This window comes from Anser anser, assembly GCF_964211835.1.
Source record: "Anser anser genome assembly, chromosome: 8".
In the NCBI taxonomy this organism is placed as follows: Eukaryota; Metazoa; Chordata; class Aves; order Anseriformes; family Anatidae; genus Anser; species Anser anser.
Window position 1 is genome coordinate 27,020,577 of NC_139728.1, and position 22,850 is coordinate 27,043,426.

Sequence of the window (22,850 nt, forward strand, 5' to 3'; positions counted from 1 at the left end):
GAAACAGCTCTGCCGAGGGACCCTCCGCAGCAGCGGGGTCTGTGCCCAGCACCAGCATCCCAGGCACCGCTGGGCTCACCAAGGAAAAAGCTCTTGCTGGGTATTTCACGGAGTAAACCACCAAAGAGGGGTTGCCTGCTAAGGGGGGAGCACCGAGCCAGTGCTCAGAGTTTTCTTTTTTTCTGCAGCCACCAAGCCCACAAACGTTGTGTTTTTACCTTGAAAAAAAGGCGAGAATCAGCAGAATCTCACTGCGCCCCTCAGGCCACATAAATCCCCGGCAAGCAGAATGTGCGACACGTCTGCTTGAGAAAGCATTGGGACGGCGTTAGCTTTTATGGCCGGGTTAGCGTGCAAACCTGGACCTTATAAACCACCCCTGGATGGAGACGGACAGGGCACCAGATATAAATGGTGCCCCGGCCGCTGACCCTGTGTGCAGCATGCCCAGCATTCAGAGCCACAATAAAAGGTGGAACAAATCCCTGTGATTATCCAACATTTCTCATCCTGGGACTCGCCGTCTCCCGTCACGCTCGGCAGCTCAGTGAGCACCATGTGCACAGAGCCCCATTGACGGCGAGAGGTTGTCCGAGGCCAGGAGGGTGGCAGGGAGCCCAGCCTGTGCTTCGGCCCCGCGCCCTGACCGGCTACAAGGGGCTTTTGTCCAGCCTGGGAAGTGCCAGCACGGTGACCTGCCCCGTCCTGGGGACAGGGAGGGGACGTGCTGGCGGTGCTGCCCGCAGCCGGGTCCTGTGTGCAGGGGCAGGGGGTGCTGGGGCCGGTCCTGCACCGTGCCCCTGGGATGGGGACACGGGTGGTTTATCACCGGTGGCTGGCTGTGGCTAAAAACTGGTGGCCAAAAGTCCCTTCCCGGCCTCTGCCACCACTTTTGCCACCCAGGACACCTCGGGTGGTCTCCATCCTGTCCCTGTTTTGCCGCAGGACAGGAAGAAGACCTTTCCCAACCTTTCTTACACCAAAAATCCCAAGGAGGGAGCGATGCTGAGCAGGCACCGGCAGCATCCATCCCTCACCGAGGGGTCGGTATAAAGCAGAGGGAGCCAACCTTTCTGTGCTTTCTTTAGATGCCGCTCCCCCAGGTGCTCAGCGATACCTGCCCCCGGGTTTAGGTGTGAGGGGCACGCTGCTCTTCTGGGCGCGCTGGGAAGGAGGAAAGCACAGAGGAAAGGACAGATTGCTCTCATTTTCTCCAGCCTTTGGGTGGCTGAAGCGTTCAGGTAAGCCCTGTGAGAAGACGACACGTGGAGAAGCAGTGGGGAGCTCAAGGACACGAGATGAGCACGTCTCATCACATCCCCACCGCTCCGACACCGCATATGGGCACTGGAGACACCTCCCCGAAGCACCTACGTGCGCTGCACCCATCGCTACGTGCCAAGGGGAGACGTCGGCGTCTGCAGCCGCCTCCAGCACGGATCCATGGCACCCACACAAGCACGGATGGGAGCACGGAAAATATTTGTCGGAAATATTGCTATATTTGGGGGTAGTCTGTGTGTTCAAGAATTCAGCGAGAAATAATTGACAGGATTATTTGCAGCCATCGGCAAACAACGTTACTTTCCCGAAAGTAGCGGCACCAGAGGGAAAATAAATGGAAGCAGGTGCGGGAAGAGTTACGGAGCACGAGAAGTGCGTTCCTGAGCCAAATGGACAGATTGAGAGACAGAGGAAAACCGATGGGGAAGGGAAGCGGCTGCCTATTGCCCAGATCCCTCAGGCGCGGGGAGGAGGTGGAGGCTGGGCTCGGGCTCCGTTTCGGGGCCTCCATCTCAGCAGCTGCGTTAGCGCTAAGCCTAGGCCGAGGGAGGATTTTGGGGAGCATTTCCGAGCAGAGCAGGGACGAGTTCACTACAGCAGCACGAGCCCGACCACGGCGATGACCATGAGGAGCCCGGCCAGGATGCAGATGCTGATGAAGACGATGTCGCTGGTATCCTGGCTCTTCGCCTCGCGGGCGTCCGCCCCTCCTGCCTCCCGCTGCTGGGCCTCCACCAGGTTTTCGGCCTGGCTAAGCCTGTGCGGGCCGGGGCCGGCGACGAGGGTCACCGTGGCTTCCTTCCTCTTCGGCTCGCACTGCACCTCGTACCGGTGGACGTCCTCCTGGTCGCCTGCTGAGAAGTCGATGTAGAGCGTGCTGACAATGATGTTGGTGTTGTTTCGTCTCTGCAAGACAAGGGTTGCGGCCCCTCAGGGCTCAGCTCCGTGGGGGCAGCTCCAAGCAGCCGCTGAGAGGAACCAGGGCTAACCCCTGCCCAGCTGGCTTTAAGGGAAGGTTTGCCAAACCTTTACCTGGGACTCGGTGCCGCAGGTATCGAAGCGGGTATGTATCTTGAAGCTCGAGCCGACCACGTGGGCTGCACAGGAGGGCATCCCCAAATAAATCTTGTTCCTCTCCAGCTGGGCCAGGGCCCGCACGGGGATCTGGATGTGGAAGTCGGTCCGCGTGCAGCTGACGTTCATGGGCACAACTATTGGGGCAGAAAAACAAGACATGGGTGAGGCATTACTGGCATTTCCCCAGCTGTGCCACCTACAGCGACCACTGCAACTCGGCCCAGAGCCACCGCTGCTGTCCCCGCGACACACGGAGCTGGTGGTGGCACTGGGGCTGGCGGGGACACCAGCCTTACAGCTTTGTTGTGCCTCGTGTGGTACCCAGCACTCCTGCCAATTTGATCAAGGCAATTAAATGAATATACAGGGAAAAAAGAGCTACACCTGTAATGCAGAAAGTGTTATTTGATACGAAACACAGCCCCTCTCCATCGCTCTCCCCCTGGCACCCTGTGTAGCCCCTTGGGGTGCAGAAAGCAAGCAGTGCAGGGAAGGCAGTAGGGAGGAAAATGCCCCACTCCTTTAAGGTTAATCCTCGCTGAGCTTGAACCAAGCACTTGGGCAGTATGAATTATTGAATTATTCCAACTCCCTCTGAATCTTGGCCTTACGAAACTGGTAAGATGCAATAAAATCAATATGAAAAAACAATGTCACTTTGCTACACTCAGTGCATTATAAAACCATTAGAAGATTTACCAAATAACTAAAGTGCATTAGATCAAGAGGAGAAGGATGAGAAAATGGATCCTCTCTCCCGGCGTGAAGGCTTTCATTCAAACGGCCGTAAATCACACACGCCCTGCCCAACTCACTTTGTGGGCCCAGACAAAAGGGAAATATTTGCATGGACTAAGAGCAGTGGAAGCTGAGATGCCCCTTTTTTACATTCCCATGGTCCTGGGGATGATATGTAGCCCTGCTGGGTGCCTGGTACAAGCTCTCTCCCTCTTAGGCTGTAGAGACCTAGGGGAAAACTCCATCCCCTCTCCGACTCCCACAGCCATGTACTCCAGTATCCCTCCTGCTACACCCCAGATGATGTACGGTTCTGCTGCTGAGGGATAAAAGCTTGAGCACCTGGCTCAGCCGCCACGGCTCCTGTGCCGCCGTGCGAGCAGCTCTGCAGGGCCATGGGCAGGACACTGCGCCCAGGTCTGCCCACGGATGCCGAGGCTGCTCCTCCGCTCCATGGACCCGAGGCTCATCCTGCACCGAGGGCAGGCATGAATCATCCCCGACACGTGGGTCAGCTCAGATGTAATTATCCTGAAATACAGCGAACGCCATAAATTCGCCGGCTTTTGCGGAGGCTGACAAATCTCTGCACAGCATTCCTCCTGCCCGCCACCGCTTCGGGTGTGCCGGCTGGGAGACAGGGATCAAATGCAGTGGGAATGAGCCCGTGGGGCCAGTGGGGTCCTGCCCCTCCTGTGCCGCTCATGTTGGAGGAGAAAACAACAAAAATTTCCACCCGTGGCTGTGCCACGCAGGGCACTTGGTGGCCTTCCAGCAAGCGGACATGCGATGGCACAGCCACAAAGTGACTGGTGTTAATGCATGAGCTGGCACCTGGGTGCTTGGCCACCTCCCCTAGTGCTTTCATCCCCTAAAAGTCCCCTGGCTCCTGCACCCCGCCGGGAGGAGCGGACGCCTCACCTCCGACGTAGGCGAGGGAGAAGCCCCTCTTGGCCGTGCTGCGGTCCGTGCGGAGCACCAGCAGCAGCCGATGGCCGCGGGAGGTGACGGGCGCCGGGCTGTCGCGCCCGCACCACGTCCCCAGCAGCGAGGCGTTCTCAGCCCCGCCGTCGAAGGCAGACAGGCGGTCGTAGTCGCAGCCGCCGGTCAGGCTGCTCCGGGCCTCCAGCTCCAGGTCCAAGAAGAAGATTTTGATGCGGTAGCCTGGGGGCAGCTGGATGCTCCACTGGCACTGGAGGTTGTTGGGGTAGAAGCTGGGGTACTGAGGGCTGGAGAAATTCCCCTTGATGGCGGTGTAGACTTCCTGGCACTCTCCTGCTTGGGGAAAAAGAAAGGAAAGCTGAAGTCTCCTGGCTGCTGAGCACTCATTTATTGCTAAAACTTGTTCTACCCTCCACATTACTGCTCCTCAGCCTTGTGGTTGGCCAATGTCCACCCGTGAGTTTTGGGGGATGGCAGCAACCCAGGTAGCTGGGCCCATGGGCAGTGTCCTACAGGGGCAGAGAGGGAGGGCACTTAACCCATGGCACATCACAAGCAACAAAGTGCAGTTCTTGTTCGAGAGAAAGAGAAGCTAAGGCCTGGAGGAGCCGTAACGCAGATATTTGCTTTGCATCATGGTCTTTAACTCCCACCATCACCTCACGAGATCTCCCCAAAGATCTCCCCCCCAGTATCATCTCCTTGAGCTGCCGTGGAAGGGAAGGCACCAAAACCCAACACCCCTTCCCCACATCCCAGCCACCCCCTCCCCACCCCCTTCCCACCAGCCCCCCCAAGCCCCGCACCCGAGTAGAAATGGGCCTTGAAGCCCCTTCCCACGATGTTGAAGTCCGACTTGAAGAGGACGAGGAGGTGCCGGGTGGAGGAGACGGTGCGGGGCGGCCGGGCGCTGCCGCAGTAGCGACCCAGGCGGGGGGCGGTGGCGGTGGGGCCGTCGAAGAGGGCCACGTAGTCGAAGCCGCAGCCCTGGCCGCCCTCCATCTGGAAGTCGGCGAAGACCAGGGTGATGGGGCCGCCGGCCGCCCCGATGCTCCAGCGGCACTCGGCGTCGTTGGGGTAGCTCTCGGGGTACCGCGGGCTGGTGATCTCCCCGGACAGCCCCATCAGCTGCCCGCCGCAGGCATCTGAGACACAGAAGCTGAGGTCAGAGGGAGGACGGATGGACGGGTGGATGGACACATCTGCCATCCCCCACTACCTTTGCGGTAGGCGGCGGCAAAGCCTTGCTTGGCCACGTGCCGGTCGGAGCGGAAGACGACGGCCATGACGTGCCAGGCGGAGGCGAAGGGCGGCGGGGTGCTGTGGCCACAGAAGGTGCCCAGGAGGTTGCCCCGGTCGCGGGTGGCCCCGTTGTAGACCTGGAGGTAGTCGTAGGCGCAGGCGGCGTGGTACTCCAGCTCAAAGTGGCTGAAGGAGAGCAGGACGGAGGAGCCCTCGGCCACCACAATCAGCCACGTGCACTCTGTCTCGTAGGGGTATGGCCCCGGGAAATTGGGGCTGGAGAAGTTGCCGGAGGGTGCTGAGAGCACCCCTCCACATTTGATGCCTGGGTGGCAGGAGAGAGGGGTGGGAGGCAGATGAGACACCCCCCTTTCAGGAAAACCCTAAAAGGATGGTGTCTGGGCAGTGGGACAGGGTGCGCAGCACCAGCTCCATCCCACCACCAGCTCCATCCCACCACCAGTGCTGCCAAAACACAGGGCTCACCCAGCCCTGAGAAGACATCTCAAAGGAGACCTGGAGGACACGTGTCCTCCCCGCTGCCTTTTGTCCCTCCATGTAAACCCCTTCTTCCCTCCACCCCAGCCCTGCTGAGCGGTGCCCTCCCACACCCAGCCGTGTCCGTGAGCTTGTCCTGCTGGTCGCAGCCCTACAGCTCGGTGCCCGCTTCTGTTTCTTGATGGGGAAAAGAAGGTAGAGTTAGTTTTAATAGAGCCGTGGTTACATCCCAGCTGGTTTCCAGCAGCCCCATCCCTCGTCCTGTGCCTGTGGGGAAACCTCAGCACCCTCTGGACAAGAGGCGCACCCCAGCCCCCCGATTAGGGGATTTAGGGAGAGATGGTTAAATGTGGGGTCAGCCTGCCGGCTGCCCAGCCCTTCAGCTTTTTGCTGTCTGCTGCTGTTTTCCCTGATTATAAAGGTGATATTGGTGAATTTGGGCTCAGAGATGTACGGGTGAAGGGCTCAACCCAAAGCTCAGCCATCGCACGCTGCCGTTCACTGCGACCTCCTGGCGGTTGCGGGTACCTCGGAGGTGCACGGTGCGGTGCCGTGAGCAGTTCTGGTGTGCACACGTGTGTGAGCAGGAGTGGCAATGTTGGTGGATCCGCCACCGCCTTGCTAATTACCGGGGAGAGGCGACTGAGCAGTACAGGGCTGTGCTAAAGGACTGACGTTATTGAACTAAACTTCCAGGAGGGAAGCCCACAGGAGGGGGGGGGAGCAGATGTGGCGCAGGCAGCCGGGTAGTTAGGGACTCGGTGCCTGGGGAGCTTTGTGTTTTGGGGAGGGATGCTGCCAGTTAGCGAGTTGCTGGGCTGAGCTGTCCCCCAGCCCCTCAATTACTGTGCTGTGTGCTGAACCCGTTCTGCATTCAAGGGGCACGTTGTACAGATAACAGGCAGGTTTACCACATACACCGCAACTTGTATGTGTATATATACACATCTATATGCGTCTGTGGGTATATATACATATATATATGTGTGTGCAACTCCACGAGCTAACAAACCCTTCAGCAACGTGCCTGTAACCGCAGCAGGATGATCCCTACCTGCAATCTTCAATAAAACCAACGTGATGCAGCAAACCAAGCGCACACCCATCTCACACACTTGCACACGCCTGGGTGGCTCCCGGGCTGGATCCTTCCCCCGGCCAGCCCTGGTGTCCCCGCGGTGTTCAGGCTCTTACCTGTGCTGGGGGCCACCCCGAGCGCCCCGCAGAGCAGGGCCAGCGCCGCCAGGCAGCCCGTGCCCCCGCACCCCATCCTCCCTGCGCGGGCAGCGCTCCCGTCACCGGTGCCCGAGCATCCCTCCAGAGCTGTCTGTCCGGGAGGGAAAAAAATAAATACGGGGAGAAATAAATAAAAAGCAGGAGGACTGCAGAATTAATAGCGGAATGAATAATTCATCGCTTGTTTGAATTAAGAGCGGCAAGGTAACTTGATCTATTCCTCCCTTCCTTCACTCAGTTTTAATGATCTGGATCAAATGTCCCAAGGATTTACACCATACCAGATACCTTGTCAATACACTATATTTAGAAGAGATATTAATGTTTCAGATATGGTGTATAACGGCAGTAAGTCTGGGCTGACAATATGCCCTTAAGGGGCCATGAAAATAATTTAGTTCGCCAGGCAAGACAGCGAACCAAAATGGGAATTTCAGACTCACCACGGAAAAGCACCTCAGGAATTAACGTGATTTATACTGCGGCACTCGCTGCACAAAGCCAACTGTTGATAAAAGCCGGAGAAACACCACGAGCGCTCTGGCCCCGCTTCGGGTGCCCGGCCGTCTCTTGGAGGCGCGATGCTGCAGCACCAGACCTCGCCATCCTGCGGTGGACGGAGGGCAGCAGATGTAAACCTCACAGCATCGGGCTTTTCACAGCCTGCCCGGGAGCAAAAAGACTTCGCAGCCCACTCTCGGATGAGTGCTGGGGAGGAAAAAGCCACAAAGGCCTCAACAAGTAAAGGAAGGTGTGGGAGAGACCTGTGCTTCTAGAAGTCACCTTCAGAGCAGTGGGGAAAGAAGCAGCAAGTAGCTCTAAATCTCAGCCGGGGAGGCAAGTTGTGTTTATTAATTAAGCAATGAGGATCGATGCCTGAGACATTTCCTGTGGATTAATGATGGGCTGGGAGGAGCCGATGGCCCGAGGTGCCGCTGAGGACCATTAACACCAACTGGCCATTAATCGCCAGGAAGTGCTCTGTGCCAGGGTCATTAAGTGCCTGCATATATTTATGGGTAATAACAACAACAATAACATTTGTCCGGGCTCTCTGCCCCATGCCTGGCCTTGCTGGAGCCATGCTGGTGAGCACCAGGAGCACGTCCCAGGGACTGCATGTGGATGGAGATGCCCGGTGGTGCCGGCTGATTGCGCTCCAGCCGCCCGGTGTGCCCGGTGTGCTGCCTGAGCCACAGCCATGAGGGTCTGAGAGCAGCCCTCCCAGCCATGATCCCCTGGGAGCAGGGGCAGCGTGCTCCTGGCTTCTCCTTCGCTGCGACGTGGCCGTCCTCGCCGTGGCCCCATCGCCAGCATCACCCACCTTCCTCCAGCCCACGCACTGCTGTCCTCAGCACTGCATCCAGCACACCCACACCTACACGGCCGCTCTCCTCCAAGCCTCCAGCTGCTCTCAGCCGTCCTGCTCCGTGCCGTGGTACCCCCCCCCCCCGAGAAAACAGGAGGATGGGGCTGTGCAGCACGGCAGCTGTGACCCCATCCCGAGGGACGGCATCCATCAGCCTCAGACACATTCACCCTCTCCTGACCTGGGGATGGCAATTCCCCGGCTGGGCCCGAGCCCAGGCAGCGCCATCAGAGCGGGCTGGAGGGCAGAGGGGCCGAGGGGAGGCCGAGGAGCAGCAATAACCCTGACGAGGAGCCAGGCAGGGCCTGCAGCACGCAGCTCTTGCCAGAGGTGCTCTGGCTCAGCCCAGGGTGCCTTGGCTCGGGCCAGAGACACTGCGGGGTTTTTTTTTTTTGAGGCGTGCTGTACCGGGGGCTCCCTGAATTCCTCGGCGGGCAAATCTATAAATCATGAGTCAAAAAGGCATTTGATTCGTTTAAACAGAAAGGATGTGATCAGGGCTGCGAGACTTCAGAGAAGATCAAAGGTTTAAACACAGTCCCCAGGAGGAACAGGAATTATTTAGGCAGGAAATAATGAGATGAAATTAAGAAGGTATTTAGGCTGCCCACGAGGAAGAAGAAAGAAAGCGAAGTGAGGCCGCTCTCCCCAGCGGAGCCGTGGGGGCCTCCGGGGGTGGCCGGTCCCCGTGCCCCTTGCTGGGGTGGCCGAGGCACCTGAGCCTCCTGCCAGCACCCAGCAGGACACGCAGCGGCCACCCTGACCTCCGAAGGGAAGGAAACCTCTCCTCTTCCTGCCATGGGGCACAGCCTTTCCACCCCGTGTGCCTTGCGGTGGCAGAGGGGACCCGCCGCACGCTGACATCCAGCCTGAAAAATGACAAAAGGAGAGAGGGGGAAGGGAGAGAGAAGGGCAGAAAATGCAGAACAAAGCGCCGGGGGCTGTTTAAAGGCCCCTTCAAGTTGACCCCGCCAAGGACATCGCCTCCCCTACAGAGAATTTCTCGCAGGGACCCCTGTCCCCTCCGGCGCGGCGAGCAGGGCTGCCGGCTCAGCGTGCGTCGCCTCCTCCCGCTCCCCTGCAGTCTGCCTTTGCAGGATTGCAACCCGCAGCATTCACAGCTTGCTCCGTCTCTCACCACCCTCCCTTTTAGCCACGAACAAAGACAGGAGGCTTCGCGGCAGAATGGCCAGACCAGCTGGGTAGGGTTTAACCATCGTGGCCCATATGTGCTGAAATACCCAGACATATTGGGGTTGCGCTTAAAGGAACAGTCCCAGCTTTTGCTCGGAAATTCGTCGCTTTCCCGAAGCAAGCACCAAGTTTTACCTCGGGCCTTTGCAAAAAAAGGCTTTGCGGATTTGTAGCAAAATCTCAGAAAGGCAGAGCGTTTAAAGCAAGAGCGAGGTTTTCAGAGTATGTGATATCTGAGGAAAATACTTTGTGTTCCTAGCTAGGGACAAAGCAGGGAGAGCAACTCCTTACTTTATCAGCCTGCTGCTGCAGAGAAGCACCTCCGCTTCAGGGTGGCTTATGGTGGCTGAAACGTGGTTTGGATGGGAGCTGAGAGTTTGTCTTGGATTTAATGTGGGCAACTTTATGGCATCTGCTTGTGTTAAAGCCAGAACCCATTCTGGGTTAAGGGAACAGCTTTCCTGCAAGCCCTTGCTCTGATGAAGTCAGCATAGAAGCTGCATCCGTGCTGGACTAAGTCCGAGTATTTGGTAACTGGAGACAAATCCCACTGATGTGAGGGGAACCTGTGTAATTCAAGACCATATTTTGTCACGTAAATGAGCACACTTGTGCAAGTGCACCAGACTTCTTGTGGTTTAATGGCAAGCACTGCAGACTGTGTCCTCAGGGCCCAAATTGTTCACAGCTCTGACCCTGAACTGTGCCACTGCTCAGCATGGGAAGGCAGACCCCCCCATCATTTTAGTGTGCTCTGCTTCTTGTGAGTAACTCTCACAGTGCATCTTCTTTGTGCAAGGTGTATTGTTTGAGACGTGTAAAAATGGGACAGGAATGACGATGCATCATCATCTGTCACCCTGGGAAATCCCAACACAGGATGAACAAGGAATGAAGGGAAAAACACAAAGGTGTGCAAAAAGGCTGTACTTGCAGGTGAAGTTAGTGAACATGGTAGTCTAAGAAGGTGAAAGAGTGGAGAGAGGATATCTTAAGCCAAGGGCAACAGCATCTTGGACAGAAAAGAAAGGGGCCGGAGCACACAGAATGTGATTCCAGGGCAGCCCCAGGGCTGCACAGAGCACGGCTCTGCCCGTACCCATGGGAGAGCACCCCAGCAAGTTCCTATGAAGCTTTTGTTCCTCGGGTGTTGCTGTCGTATGCTTAGAGCATTTTCACTCTGTTAAAGTCCTGTGACAAAAAGAAACAGCTATTTACTTGGAAAGAACTTTGATTTAATGAACCAGGGCTGTTACACAACACTTACGGGACGTGAAAAGCAGAGAGCCATCTTCCCGGACAGATAGCAGCTATGGCCCTGATGGCTTCTCACAAGGGCATTTAGGACACTCCCTTTCTCCCTCCAGGCAGCACTTTGAGGGTTAAGGTTCAGAGCAGGCAGTGTAAGTCCTCACTGGACAGCACATGTAATTCCATCCTCATATATATCTTTAAAAAAGGGCTCTTTACAGAAAGCATCCCCCTATTAGTGTACTACAAGGCAACTGAGGCACAGAGGGGCTGAAGTGACTTGTCTAGTATCACCCAGCAAGATAACAACACAGCTATGTGAACCCCACAGACTGCAGAGTGCTGTGCCAGTGCTCTGCTGTTCCTCTGGCCATGCAATCTTCTCCCTGAGGATTAAATCTCCCCAGGGTACCTTTAGCAGAGCACAATACCACTGCAGACTAACATGGATTTCAAAGCGAGTCATTAGTCTTCATGTTACAACAGAGCTGTATACTTGGATGTTTCTTAGTACCCTTAAGAGATCTCTCTCAAAATTGCACATGAAGACTTCCACTGAAATTAGTATGCTGTTCCCTGACATATGGGTGGTTGCAGCAGTCATTCTGGAAGGCCACCTGATCCTTAAAACACTCTCAAGATTGAGAATCATAATGGAGGCAAATATTTGATCCAAAGACCTATGAAAGTATATGCACAAGGAACTCTGCTCAAAATCAGTCATCTCGATAAACTATGTCTTGAAACAAGGATGTCCAAGGCTTGGCCTGAGGTTCCTTAGGTCAGGAATATCCTGTTAAAAGACAAAACAGGAATTTTCTTCAATCCCTGCAGCTTTCAGATATCGCCTCATATCCTCACTGAATGAAGAAGAGCCACAAATTAGTACGAATGGCTTTCTTCGACAGGAATTTATTATCGTCTTCATCAAGTCTTCATTTAGGCGACCAGTGTATGTGTTTTCCTGATAGCTCCAAGGAAGTTTTTCCAGTGATGTTTCCTGCAAAGGCAAAAAGGTTTGCAGTGTGACACAGTAAAAAGGACAGTCGATTGCTTACTGCCAAGTCTCCCTCCTCCCCTCAGGGTACTGCACAGGACATTTTTCACCCTCGTGACTGCATTTGGGTAGAAATGACCCACTCTGAACAAAACCAGAGTGTAACTACTGCCAAGAAGCACTGCAGAACCTTCTCCTTTGGGAACCATTTCCCACCATGCCTTCTCTATTCCCCAGTCCTAAGTCCCAAGACTACTCCTCCCTATTGCCTCTTCCATTCCCAAGTCTCTTTCAGTCCCATCTCCCTTGACCAAAGCAACGGAAAGGAAGCCAGCCCTGCTCCAGACACGGCTCTGATCCCATGAGAAATGTCAGATCCAGTGGGACCCCCTGTACTATTAACTAGAAATGGAAGTGTTCAGATGTGATGGGAGCAGTATTCACTCTGGCAGCAGAGTGAAACGCTGGGACAGGCACATATAATCCTAAAAGGGAAGATGCACCACTCAGAGCTGGAGTACAACAAACCTGTTAAGAGAAGAGACAAAAGGGAGAGATGTACGTGTGGGGCAGGCTGTGCTGACAGGGGTCAGAAGGGTTTCTTGCCCTTCACTGAGTTGAATTTCAAGACCTCCTCGGGCTCTTGAGAAAGCACCGTCCTGAAAAGGGTATCTAACCTGTGTCACCAGAGACAATTGCTGATTACAGTCCTACAGAACGGCTGAGGGGATGCCTAAATCACAAGTACTTTTCTCTATACCTAATTTCAACTTGCCAAGGCCATATGTGGAACATAATGTATGAGGCAGATCCACCATGAGATACAAAAAATGATTCATCTGAGGAGCTAAAAATGCAATGGGATTCATTCCCTTAGCATAAATAATTCTTTCTATATCCTCCCTGCAATGAATCCTCATTTCTGAGGGAAATAATTTTCAACTACCAAATCTGTGCAGAACACAGGCAACTTTGGGACTAAACGAAAATGAAAAAGACTGCTCAAATCATAAGACCACTGAGAGAGGTATGCCCTCATCCCATGGATTTGGCATAGAAAATAATTTTAGAGAGTGGGACACAACTTTAAAAAGTTTGAAAATGGGTCAGCTGGGAAAAATAATTGCTGGGAAGTTGGTGCTAACATACTAGAAGAAGAGAGACGTAGCCATGAGCAATGAATGGAACATAAGGACAGACTAAGGTGCTGGTATTAGGAAAAAAGAAATAGTTTATTTGCTGCGAGTCTCCCAGAGTCAAGTTTTCTTTACATAAATGCTTAGGTGCAGCAACAGCTGTCAGAAGTGGGGGGAAATGGTCAATGGTGAATAGGAATCAGGGGGTCCTTGCCAACAGAAGGGCTACCGAGGGGGTCAAAGAGGGACAAGCAGCGATGGTCACTTCCCTGAAATTCTTCAGACTGCTAGCAGCATGAGAATATTTAGTAGATTTAAGAACAGCAGCTGCTAGATCACAAAGTAGCCTTGATGACTTGGGAAAGAATTAAGATCACTGACAGAAAAGGATCGTCCAGCACACAGAACCCTCACATAAATCCACTTCATATCCATTTATTTACCTGGCTTAGAACGTAAAATATTCTGATGTTCCAGTATCGAGCCAGATCCTGGAGAAGAGGTTTCAAATAAATTGTTTCAAATGTACGGAAGCAGCCAACAAGAGTTACAAAAGTTTCATCCTCTTCATCATCTGTTATGGACTGGAGAATGGGAAGCATCGGTGCGAGGCCAGTGCCAGAAGCCAGCATGAGGAGTTCTCCGTGCTAACGACAAAACAGAATTTTGAATTAACCATCGTGACTGAAAACAGACGTGCTCATTGCCAGTTCCTCCTTCTGCCACACTGGTAAAGGGTCCCGACACAGAGACCACATCAGGTATCAGGACATGAACTGGTAAATGCAAATCTCAAAATGTATTTTTCTACAAAATCCATCAGACGGCAATCTACAAAATCCATTACAGACGGCACTTGCAGGATTTTTATATACCAAACTTAATGAAACTGGATTATATCCGAATATAAACATTTATAACTTCAGCCTTCATTACAGTTCATTTATATTTCGGTTTCAGTTCAGCTGTACTCTTTGCTGACCCACTGTGGGTTGACACGCAGGCAGTAGGGTGCTGTGCGCAGGAGGACAGCGGGTTCCCAGCACCTTACCTACCAGTGCACCAATCCCAGAAGTGGGTCTTAAGCCAGTGTTTTGGGGTCTTCCCTCCTAAACCATCTTATGCCTACCCTGTTCATCATAGCAGGGGATTTGGTAACCCCAATCCTCTACAGCCAAAGTCTGATGGGGTGCTGGAAGCCAGAGGGCTTCAAGATGTGGAGTGCGACTACATATAGCAGAGAAGCTATCAGCACGAACAACGTCCAGATGGATTTGCTACATATAGGAACTGGTCCAACTCCTACCAACTTCACTGAGAGCTTGAACACATCTTTTATGCACACATCCATCTGAATTTGAAATGATTTCCTTTGTGCTACACAAGACATTAATTAGTCAGAGCCAGTGGGAACACACGGCCTGTCAGATCGCGGAAGGTCAGGCCTTAAGTATGACCACCTTGCCACGAAACAGGCTCTGAAGCTTAGATGCTCACCTATCCTGACAGTCAGCAGCCTCTTGGAGGAGGCTGGTGGTGGGAAGGGGCTGCTGCTCAGGGGCTGCTCTGAGGGCAGTTTATTTCGAATGGCTTTGATCTGCCTGAATCTAAATCCTATCCTATGGGCAGCAAATAGAGAAAAAAAAAAAAAAAGAATTTTTACTCTCAAATTTATATTCAGGACCTTTGTTATAATTCATAAATATTAACAGTTCTTCTACAGCAAGCTGTTTTAAGGATCACTCAGGTGCTTTGTCAACTGCACCTACAAGGATCACCCAGCCAGCCCCTGAATGCACCCACTTCTAGGCACCGCTGCTATGTTCTGTCCCAAATGATCTGGAAGCTTTTAGGAACAGAAGTGAACAGTAGCCTAACACAGCAGGGACACTATTTCAGGAAGCAGAACACAATTGCTCTGCATGGAGCTTGGCCACTGGGATTTTACAGCCCTATTTTTGCTGGTTAAAAAAAATTAAAGAAGAAGAAGAAGAAAAGAAAGAACAAGAAGAAATGAGGCTTTGGGATCTTAATGACCAATGTTTCGATTCTGCTTCTCATTTGAAAGGTCAGAATTAAGTAACGCAATTAGTTTGTGTGAGAAGCCTTCCCCTGAAACTGGATCTGCCTTTCTTTGCAGAGAGCCCGGTATCAGTAGATAGGATCAGCATTTGCAGAGTGGTTGGGTGACGTGACACCTCACTGGAGCTGCTATAGTTCAGGGAACACCCAGGAGAGAAGAAGATCAACATCTCTTCTTCACTCGTGCTCAGTCACAAAACAGCAACGTGGTTCAAACAAATCAAAACCAATCTGCACTCATTGCTGGTGCCGAATAAGTTCCCTTTGTTAAACAAATCAAGAACGTTTAATGCAAGTGATGAACAGACAGCCTTGCTAATTTTCCAGTCTCCCACCCACCTCCCTCTCCTCTTCTTCCTTAAATATGCTGCAGTTCAGTAAGGTCTACTTTCTCCAGCTGACTGCTAATGCTGTAGCGCCGTACAATAACCCAGGAAGTCCCTAAAATAATCATGAAAACAGTAATCAAATTGATGTCTTCCCTTTGGAGTATTAAACAAAGCTAGCTGCCACAAGCTGATACATCCTATGTCTCTTAGGAAACTAACCTTATTAGGTCGATATGGGAACCCTCCGAACGGCCCACGCCAAAAGACCGTGTCTCCTTTTTTCCAAGTTTTTATGTATTGTGACATTAGCCCAGCTTCATAGCACTAATAAAAAACATTGCACAAAAGAAAAGAATAATTATACTCTGCTGGAAAGTTTCCCAGCTTAAAGTCAATTATAAAGTTATCTACATTTAAACGAGAAGGGGGCAAAAAACATTTCATGCATTTAAAAAGAAAGAAAGATCGTTCTATTTGAAAAAATAATTCAAAGTTATACCCAAAACAAAGACATTTAAATTAAATCATATTGGATCCATTCCAGCTTGACTATAATGTAAACACAACCCACTCTCATGCAGTCTGAATTTCCAAAACTGGAAAAAGCTTATCAGAGTTCTTGCTTACAAAGCACACAGAGAAGAGTGTCTTGAATGCAAAGCACAGTCCAAGTCTTCAAGTGTTCTCCAGATCTCCGGGTATGGGATCTGGAAATGCCCTCTGGGTACTGATAGTTATATAAACACTGCATAGCTCTTTCTTTATTTCAGTCTCTCAAATGCTGTGTTGATACAATTAGTGACCCAAAGTCAGGTTTCTCATTTATAAAACTCTGTTTTCAGAACAGATCATCTGGATGCTAAGGGATGCCTCCACATTTCAAAAATATATATGTTAATTTGGGCCTCACAGAAGAAAAACATTGGCAAAAAAAAATGTTTCACTTTCTACCAGGCACAGAAGAAACATTATCTAGGCTTTTTCCCCACAGGAATGCTAGCTTCACTTGTGACTGATGAGAAAGGGTCAGTGCTTGCAAGAAAAAGAGAAGCAAGGAGATGCTGAAAAATGAAGGGCTTATCCAAGCAGTCTTGTTGCTGGATGTAACGTGCTCTCTTGCTCGCTGTGTGTGTCCTATTTGTACGATGACTTTATGGTTGACGAGAATGAATACGCGCAAAAGAATGGCCACACTTTATGGGGTCTGGCCAGAGAACAACGTCTGGCCCACCCCACAAGAGCAGATAAGGCTAACAGTGGTGGCAGACAACTGGTCTCGCACGCAGGTGATGCCACTGATAAGCCTGAGGAAGAGCCACACAACCGGAGGTCAGAAGATGGGATGCGATACAAGCCTTCAAAGTCTCCAGCCCACATAACCTGAGAGAAAGGTACTTTGGGGTGTTTTCTGCACACACGCTGGACAGAAGCCCAGCGCCACACCCCAGTGCCTTGGCTGGCCACCAAGCAGCACTGCAGGCAAACAAAACTGGTGAACCACAAAGCAGCTAAGAAAAAGTGAGTGAGCGAGCAAGCGTGCGTCTGCGCTTGCAAGCAATGTTGGCTAATAAAGAGCACGGATACTCTTCCCCTTGTAATGACCTCACTTAAATAAGATATCTTAGCCATTAAGATCTATTTGCACTGGTTGTTAGATTCAAAATGTAAATGCATCATATACATACATCCAGGCTCTGAGTTACTGTCAGAAACATTTTATGTTCAGAGGGCCCTGGGCTGGCACTTAGTTTCGTGCAAACAGTGTGTGGTTGCATCAAAGGAACAGTGTTTGATACTTACCTTCTTCAACCATACATGGAAACCCAAAACAAGTGGAAAAAAGTCAGCCCCACCTTATGGCCCGTTCCCAGTGGAACATGGTAATGGCAACTAAAAGAATCCTTCTTTCACCAAAATTATTTCCAAAAATTGAAGTGAGAAGTGATTGAGTGGGATTAAAATGAATTTTTCTAAACAAAAAGAAAAAAAAATAATTATCTCCTGGGGGAAAACTTCTACACCCAGTTTTACATGGAGAGAAACCCTAACATTATAAATCACTCAAAAAGAGGGTTATGCTCTGTAAATGGCAACTCCCTCACTCTTAACTGTAGTATCACAAATGCAATGCTATAATAACAGGAGACAGAAGGGTTTGAACAGTGCTTGGATTGCATAGTAATAATAATAATGTAGTACTTTCCAAAATTGCCTGAATAGTGTGAAATATACCACAACCTACAGAGTGAGTTATAAAAATGGCTGCTTTACACTAGGTGTTACCAACCTCTTTTGTCACCGTCAGAGAGTAACTATAGCTCCCTTTGGGATGAAAGGTTCTATATAAAGGAAAGGTATCATTACAATCATTACTATTATTATTGAAATGCAAAACCTGTGAGTAATAAGCAAGTATACATGAAATTTCACAGTCATCTTGTGAATGTATCCTATTAATACAACTCAAATGCAATGTTTCTCTCCCCTACCACACACCAATTGCCACAAGAATGGTGAAAGGACCCTCCCACAGGTGTCTTATACAAGCTGTACACATTTCTAAAGAACAGGGCTTTCGTTTGAACATACAACGCATAATAGACCTCCAAAATGTGAAATCCTGGAGGACAGGCAGAGGACAAACGGTCATTTTGTGCAAGCCACCCGGGACACTCAGCTATCAGACTTTCACACCTATACTGAAGTCTCTGTCTGCCCTGAGGAATCACTAGTGACATACAAATACAATATCAGAAAAATCTTCAATTCGATATTCGCCACACAAAATGATTATTTATAAGGGCCCTGCAGACTTTATTCAGACAATTTTCCAACCAAGTTCTCCTATAAAACCCTTTCGAACTCAACCAGCATTTTGTGGTTGCCTCCAAAAGGGCTAGGACGCTCATCCAAAATGGGGCTTTGCCACCGCATCCACCCTGGTAGGTGCAGCCTGTGCCTGTGGGTTACCTCTCTGCCCTGTGGGCCATGGGGACACTGCTCAGACCACAGGCAACTCCAGAGCCCTACCTGCGCATCAGGAACAGCTGCCTGTTTTCTTTCCATATTTCTCACCAAAATGAAAGCTTTTTATGAAAAATGTCCTTAATGCAAAATAAGGCAGGGAGAGTAAGGGCTGGGCAGCGACTTTCCAAAATCAGTGGTTCAACTGGGCAGACTGCTGGGTGTGATTTCAAAGACAGATTGAAAAGGCAAAATGAAATCAGGGAGGTGGAATGGGCACCTCTTTCCACACCGGCAACTGCAAGGCTCCCGAGAGGCTCTCTCAAACGCTTAGCAGGGCTTATGCTGCAAAGCAGTTGTTTGTGTGTCACCTTCTTCTGCTTTCAGTTTTGTGGGAGGAGAAAAAAAAAAAGAAAAAAAAAAAAGAAAAAGCAATTTTTATCAGCAAAGCACAACTGCTTCAAAACAACACAGAAACAGCCCATGAGGGATTTGACAGAGTCTCACTTGAAGTACTGACAGCGTGCTTGGTTCCTAAAAGAAAACACCGTCCCCAGCACCTTCCACTCTAATCTATATTGTATAGACTTACTTACTTTCATTAAAACTTCAAAGTAACCTTCTGCATTCCTTGGGCTAATCGGAGTGTAGGCTCGCTGGACCTCCAAACCGTTCACCTCTCCTCTGAGAAGAGAAATACAGGAAGCCACTGTAACTCGTGTCATTGACAGGTATTACCAACACTTGTGCTTTTCCCTGGGGAGATGAGGCAAGGCTGAGGGAGGCAGCAGATCCTCTTCCCGATGGCCCAGCCTGTGCACAGATGCAAAACATTTCCCTGTGAGATGTACAAATCGATGGGGGACATAACTTCTAAATGCATCTATTGTTTTCCTGGTGCTGGCCCCATCTGTACCCCACACTCAGCTCTTGGACACGTCCATGGAAGGAGGCTTGAGATGTTTTATGAGAAACTGTTCAGTGCGCAAGAGTGGGAAAGGAGAGAGAAAATGCTTTCTTGGTAAGTGTGCTATTCCTTTTGGACTGGGGTATACCTTTCTTTCTGTGTTTGGACAGCATCTGGCAATTAACTAATGAAATTTAGGGCACAGCCTTAAATTGAGCTCTTGTCAATATACACTGTATTATCATGTAAGTCTTCTCTTTCCATAGAATGTATCCACATTGCTCTTCACTACTGACTACGTTAATTGACGGACGTGACCAAACCCTTTCCTCTGCTGCATTAGGAGAGAGGGTGGAATGAGAAGCATGTACTTTCAGCAGCCAGCCAGCTGTATACATCAGCTGTTAACGTACAAATAACGTCAACAGATACAGATCAATGGCATCATAACATGACTTTTTCTAACTGGCAATGATCACCACAGATGGCTGAGAGAGACATAAACTTTTCCCAAGTGACCCCTTTCTGGCAAGCAATAAACTACACAGGAGGGTTGTTTTTCTAGAAATCGGGAGATGCCTGGACATCAGAAATAACACCATGGGTGCTGAGTTACCCCAAGATACAGACCCTAAAATACTGAGCCCTGGGGTTAGCGCAGCTCATTGTCTTCTTCCAACACGCTGGAGTAAATCATCTGTTGTAACATCTATTCTTTGACTCTTTCTTTCTGCAAATGGATTTTCTTAATCACACCTAGTTCTTTCTGACCCACCGATGCAAGGATAATGCTGAAGAAAAATACAGCTTTGGAGTGGCTTTTACCATAAAATTAGTAGAACTAATGAGCTCACGAGGCCTTTCATCTGTATCATCATGGAGCTATAGAAATTATGATTTGCCTGGTATGAAGGCTTTGTCTATTGACAAAAACCTATATATTAGGTTACATAATGCAGACTGTTTAACTAGCACAGAGAACAATACCTTAACACGATATGTTGTCCTAAACTCAATCGCAGACTGCTATTTCCCGGTAATTCAAATTTGTACTGGTAGGTGTCCTCTGTTAGCTGCTCCACTGAGCTTATGTTGAATGCAGTAAATGTATCTGGATTTAGTTCTGAATTATTGCTCTGCAAGAACAACAATAAATAATTACTTGGTTAGATGGTGTCTTTTATTATTTCATTTTTCTTTGGAAGCAACCGTGTATGCTAATTTAGCGCCTGAGATACTGACTCCAGAAGAGCGCATATTAAATGCTAGGGCCCAGTGCAAATTTCAGCTCTCTGCTGATTCATTATGGTGTTCTGCAGTATGCACTTTGGGATCTTGGATCCCCCCCCCTTTAAAATTACATTTTTACACCTTAGAGCAAGGTCATCTTATTATGACTCACTGCACTCATTTTCTCGTGTCTGGAAACAAACAGAAATAATACTGCTAAAAGAGCTGAGCACTGCTTTGGGGGCAACTTTGAAACCTACTGATGACCATTCGGAATAGGAAGTACTGTTAGCTGTTTCAACACTGAACATTTTTGTTTGACCCAGCACAGTAAATCTTACGTAACAGGGCACTGACAAGCTTAAAATTACACTCTGAAGACAACTATTTGAATATCAGGCCATGCACAGTGCAGGCTTTCTCATTCTCAAAATAAGAATCTAAATACCAGGAAAAGACAAAAAAGGTCAGGAAAGTGGAACTTCTCGGAGGAAACCATCAGCAGAGAACATTGTGATTCTTTGCATCTTTCCCTCTGTTCCCACTTTTCACAGAGGTTTGCTCTGCCTGCCCGGGGGACGCTTCCGCAGCACATGGTCTGGCAGAAGCTGCAGACCCAGGGCTGTAATGCGACACCAGGGCGAACTCGACACTTGGAAAATCGCATTACAGCAGGGAGAGAGCAGGCAGGGGGAGTGGGTCTGGGAAGGCCGAGTTTGGGGAATTACATTTACAGTCTTAAGACACCGCTTTAATCTATAGCTGCATCCCTCACCCACCAGCACAACCCCACATGCTAGCAAGTATATGATCAAAGCGCTGGCTCTAGGACACGATGAAGACAAATTAACCTGCTCCTTCTTTTCCGTGAGGAGGCTTTTGTCTTGCTTTGCTTTGGCCCTTTCCCATCGTGCAAGATCCTTCTCATATACGTCATAAATGCAGGGTTTGCAGCCGCTGCCACAGCACTGGGATGGAGAAGGTTCTTGGGGTCTGAGAGCCAGCCACTCATCCTCATTTCCACTCATTGTCTGCAAAACACAAGCCTTGCATCACAAACAGCAGGATCAAGAGAAGCACGTGCTCATCAGCTGAGCGTTACTTGGAGAAGGACAGAGAAATCGCTCTCGAGCATCTCGCGTGCGTGTCTCAGGGGAATCAGAAAACTGAAAACCTGCGAGCTGAACTGCTGCCTGCAACGCTCCATTTCTGCTCAAGCGCCCGCTGCCTCTGCTTTGCGCGGAGCAGATCACCAGACACCGCCAGCCCTGAGCTGCAAAGCAGAACCCAGCTGGCCTTCCCAGCAAGAGCTACCTTCGGCAGCAGCAGGCTCCTGCCTGTCCTGCCACCGAGGTGGTGATTTCTAGAAAAAAAGTGGCCCAAAAATCTGGAGGTCAGTCCACAAGAAGGGCTAACCAACCCCAAACTCTACCAGAGCACTGCCTTAAAACGGAGGGAGGGCACGGAGCTGAAGGTGGGTTGTAGAGCCAAGAAGCTACAAGAAAACAGTAAATTCACAGGCAAATGAACAAACAATTTGGTTATAAGCAGATTTGGCTCTGGCTTTAAATGTAGACATGTAGGAAAGGCAAGAAGCACACGCAGCGTGATTTTCATCTCCTACCCTTGGCCCACACAGAGCTACACCCAGAGAGTGCTCCTCCAACAAAAACCGAGATGCCGACCTCTCAGGGACTCTGTTATTTTTATACAATGGTTTAACAGTATCCCCAATACATTTATATCGGTACCATTTAAACAAAAGGTCTGGAGGAAATTATAAAACCACGGGTGACGAGGCTGAAGAAAAGCACACTTAGCACTCGGAGCAGCTTCATTTCCAAGCTCCCGTGCAAGCATTAATTAATCTTCACCCCTGTGCGAGAAGGACGATAATTTGGATTTGGCAGGGGAAGAGGAAGCCAGAGGATTGCCGGCCGTGCTCCCAGCCGGATTGCTGTGCCCGGGCTGGGAGGCGAGCAGCCATCGCTCAGCCTGGGGACCCGGCGGGGGCTTTTTGCTCAGACAAACTGCCCGAGGAGCGTTTTTGAGGGAAAATTCGGGCAGAGACAAAGATGGAAGACGCTGTTAGTCAGGGGCTCGGCCACGTTTGTTGTGCTTTGTGCGTTCACTGGGGGTTTACACGCGCCCAGAGGCCCCACGGCCTCGGGCTGCCCCCAGGGCCCTGAGGGGCCACAGCTCCGCTCCCCCCCCCCCCCGCCCCGTGCCTCTCTCCCCCCCTCCCTCCCCCTCCCCTCACTTACCCCCGCACCTGCCCTTCCGCCCGCCCCTCCGCCGCGCCATTGGCCGACCTCCCTCCTCTCTCGCCTCCCATTGGCTCCCTCCTCTGTCACTCACCACGGCCAGCGGCGCG

General features: G+C 50.8%; 2 protein-coding genes across 2 annotated transcripts; both read right to left on the minus strand.

The window, feature by feature from the left end:
- Positions 1-338: 338 nt before the first annotated feature.
- On the minus strand, positions 339-7,402 carry CDCP2 (CUB domain containing protein 2). Its single transcript, XM_083846654.1, has 6 exons — positions 6,976-7,402; positions 5,261-5,608; positions 4,848-5,186; positions 4,021-4,374; positions 2,317-2,495; positions 339-2,190 (listed from the first exon to the last, which is right to left on the minus strand). Exons 1-6 carry the CDS (start codon positions 7,049-7,051, stop codon positions 1,876-1,878), a joined length of 1,611 nt encoding a protein of 536 aa, XP_083702780.1. The 5' UTR covers positions 7,052-7,402; the 3' UTR covers positions 339-1,875.
- A 4,090-nt stretch (positions 7,403-11,492) lies between these two features.
- CYB5RL (cytochrome b5 reductase like) lies at positions 11,493-22,809 on the minus strand. Its single transcript, XM_083846653.1, has 7 exons — positions 22,741-22,809; positions 21,328-21,507; positions 20,234-20,382; positions 18,936-19,023; positions 15,595-15,699; positions 13,408-13,611; positions 11,493-11,831 (listed from the first exon to the last, which is right to left on the minus strand). Exons 2-7 carry the CDS (start codon positions 21,502-21,504, stop codon positions 11,628-11,630), a joined length of 927 nt encoding a protein of 308 aa, XP_083702779.1. The 5' UTR covers positions 21,505-21,507; positions 22,741-22,809; the 3' UTR covers positions 11,493-11,627.
- Positions 22,810-22,850: the final 41 nt, after the last annotated feature.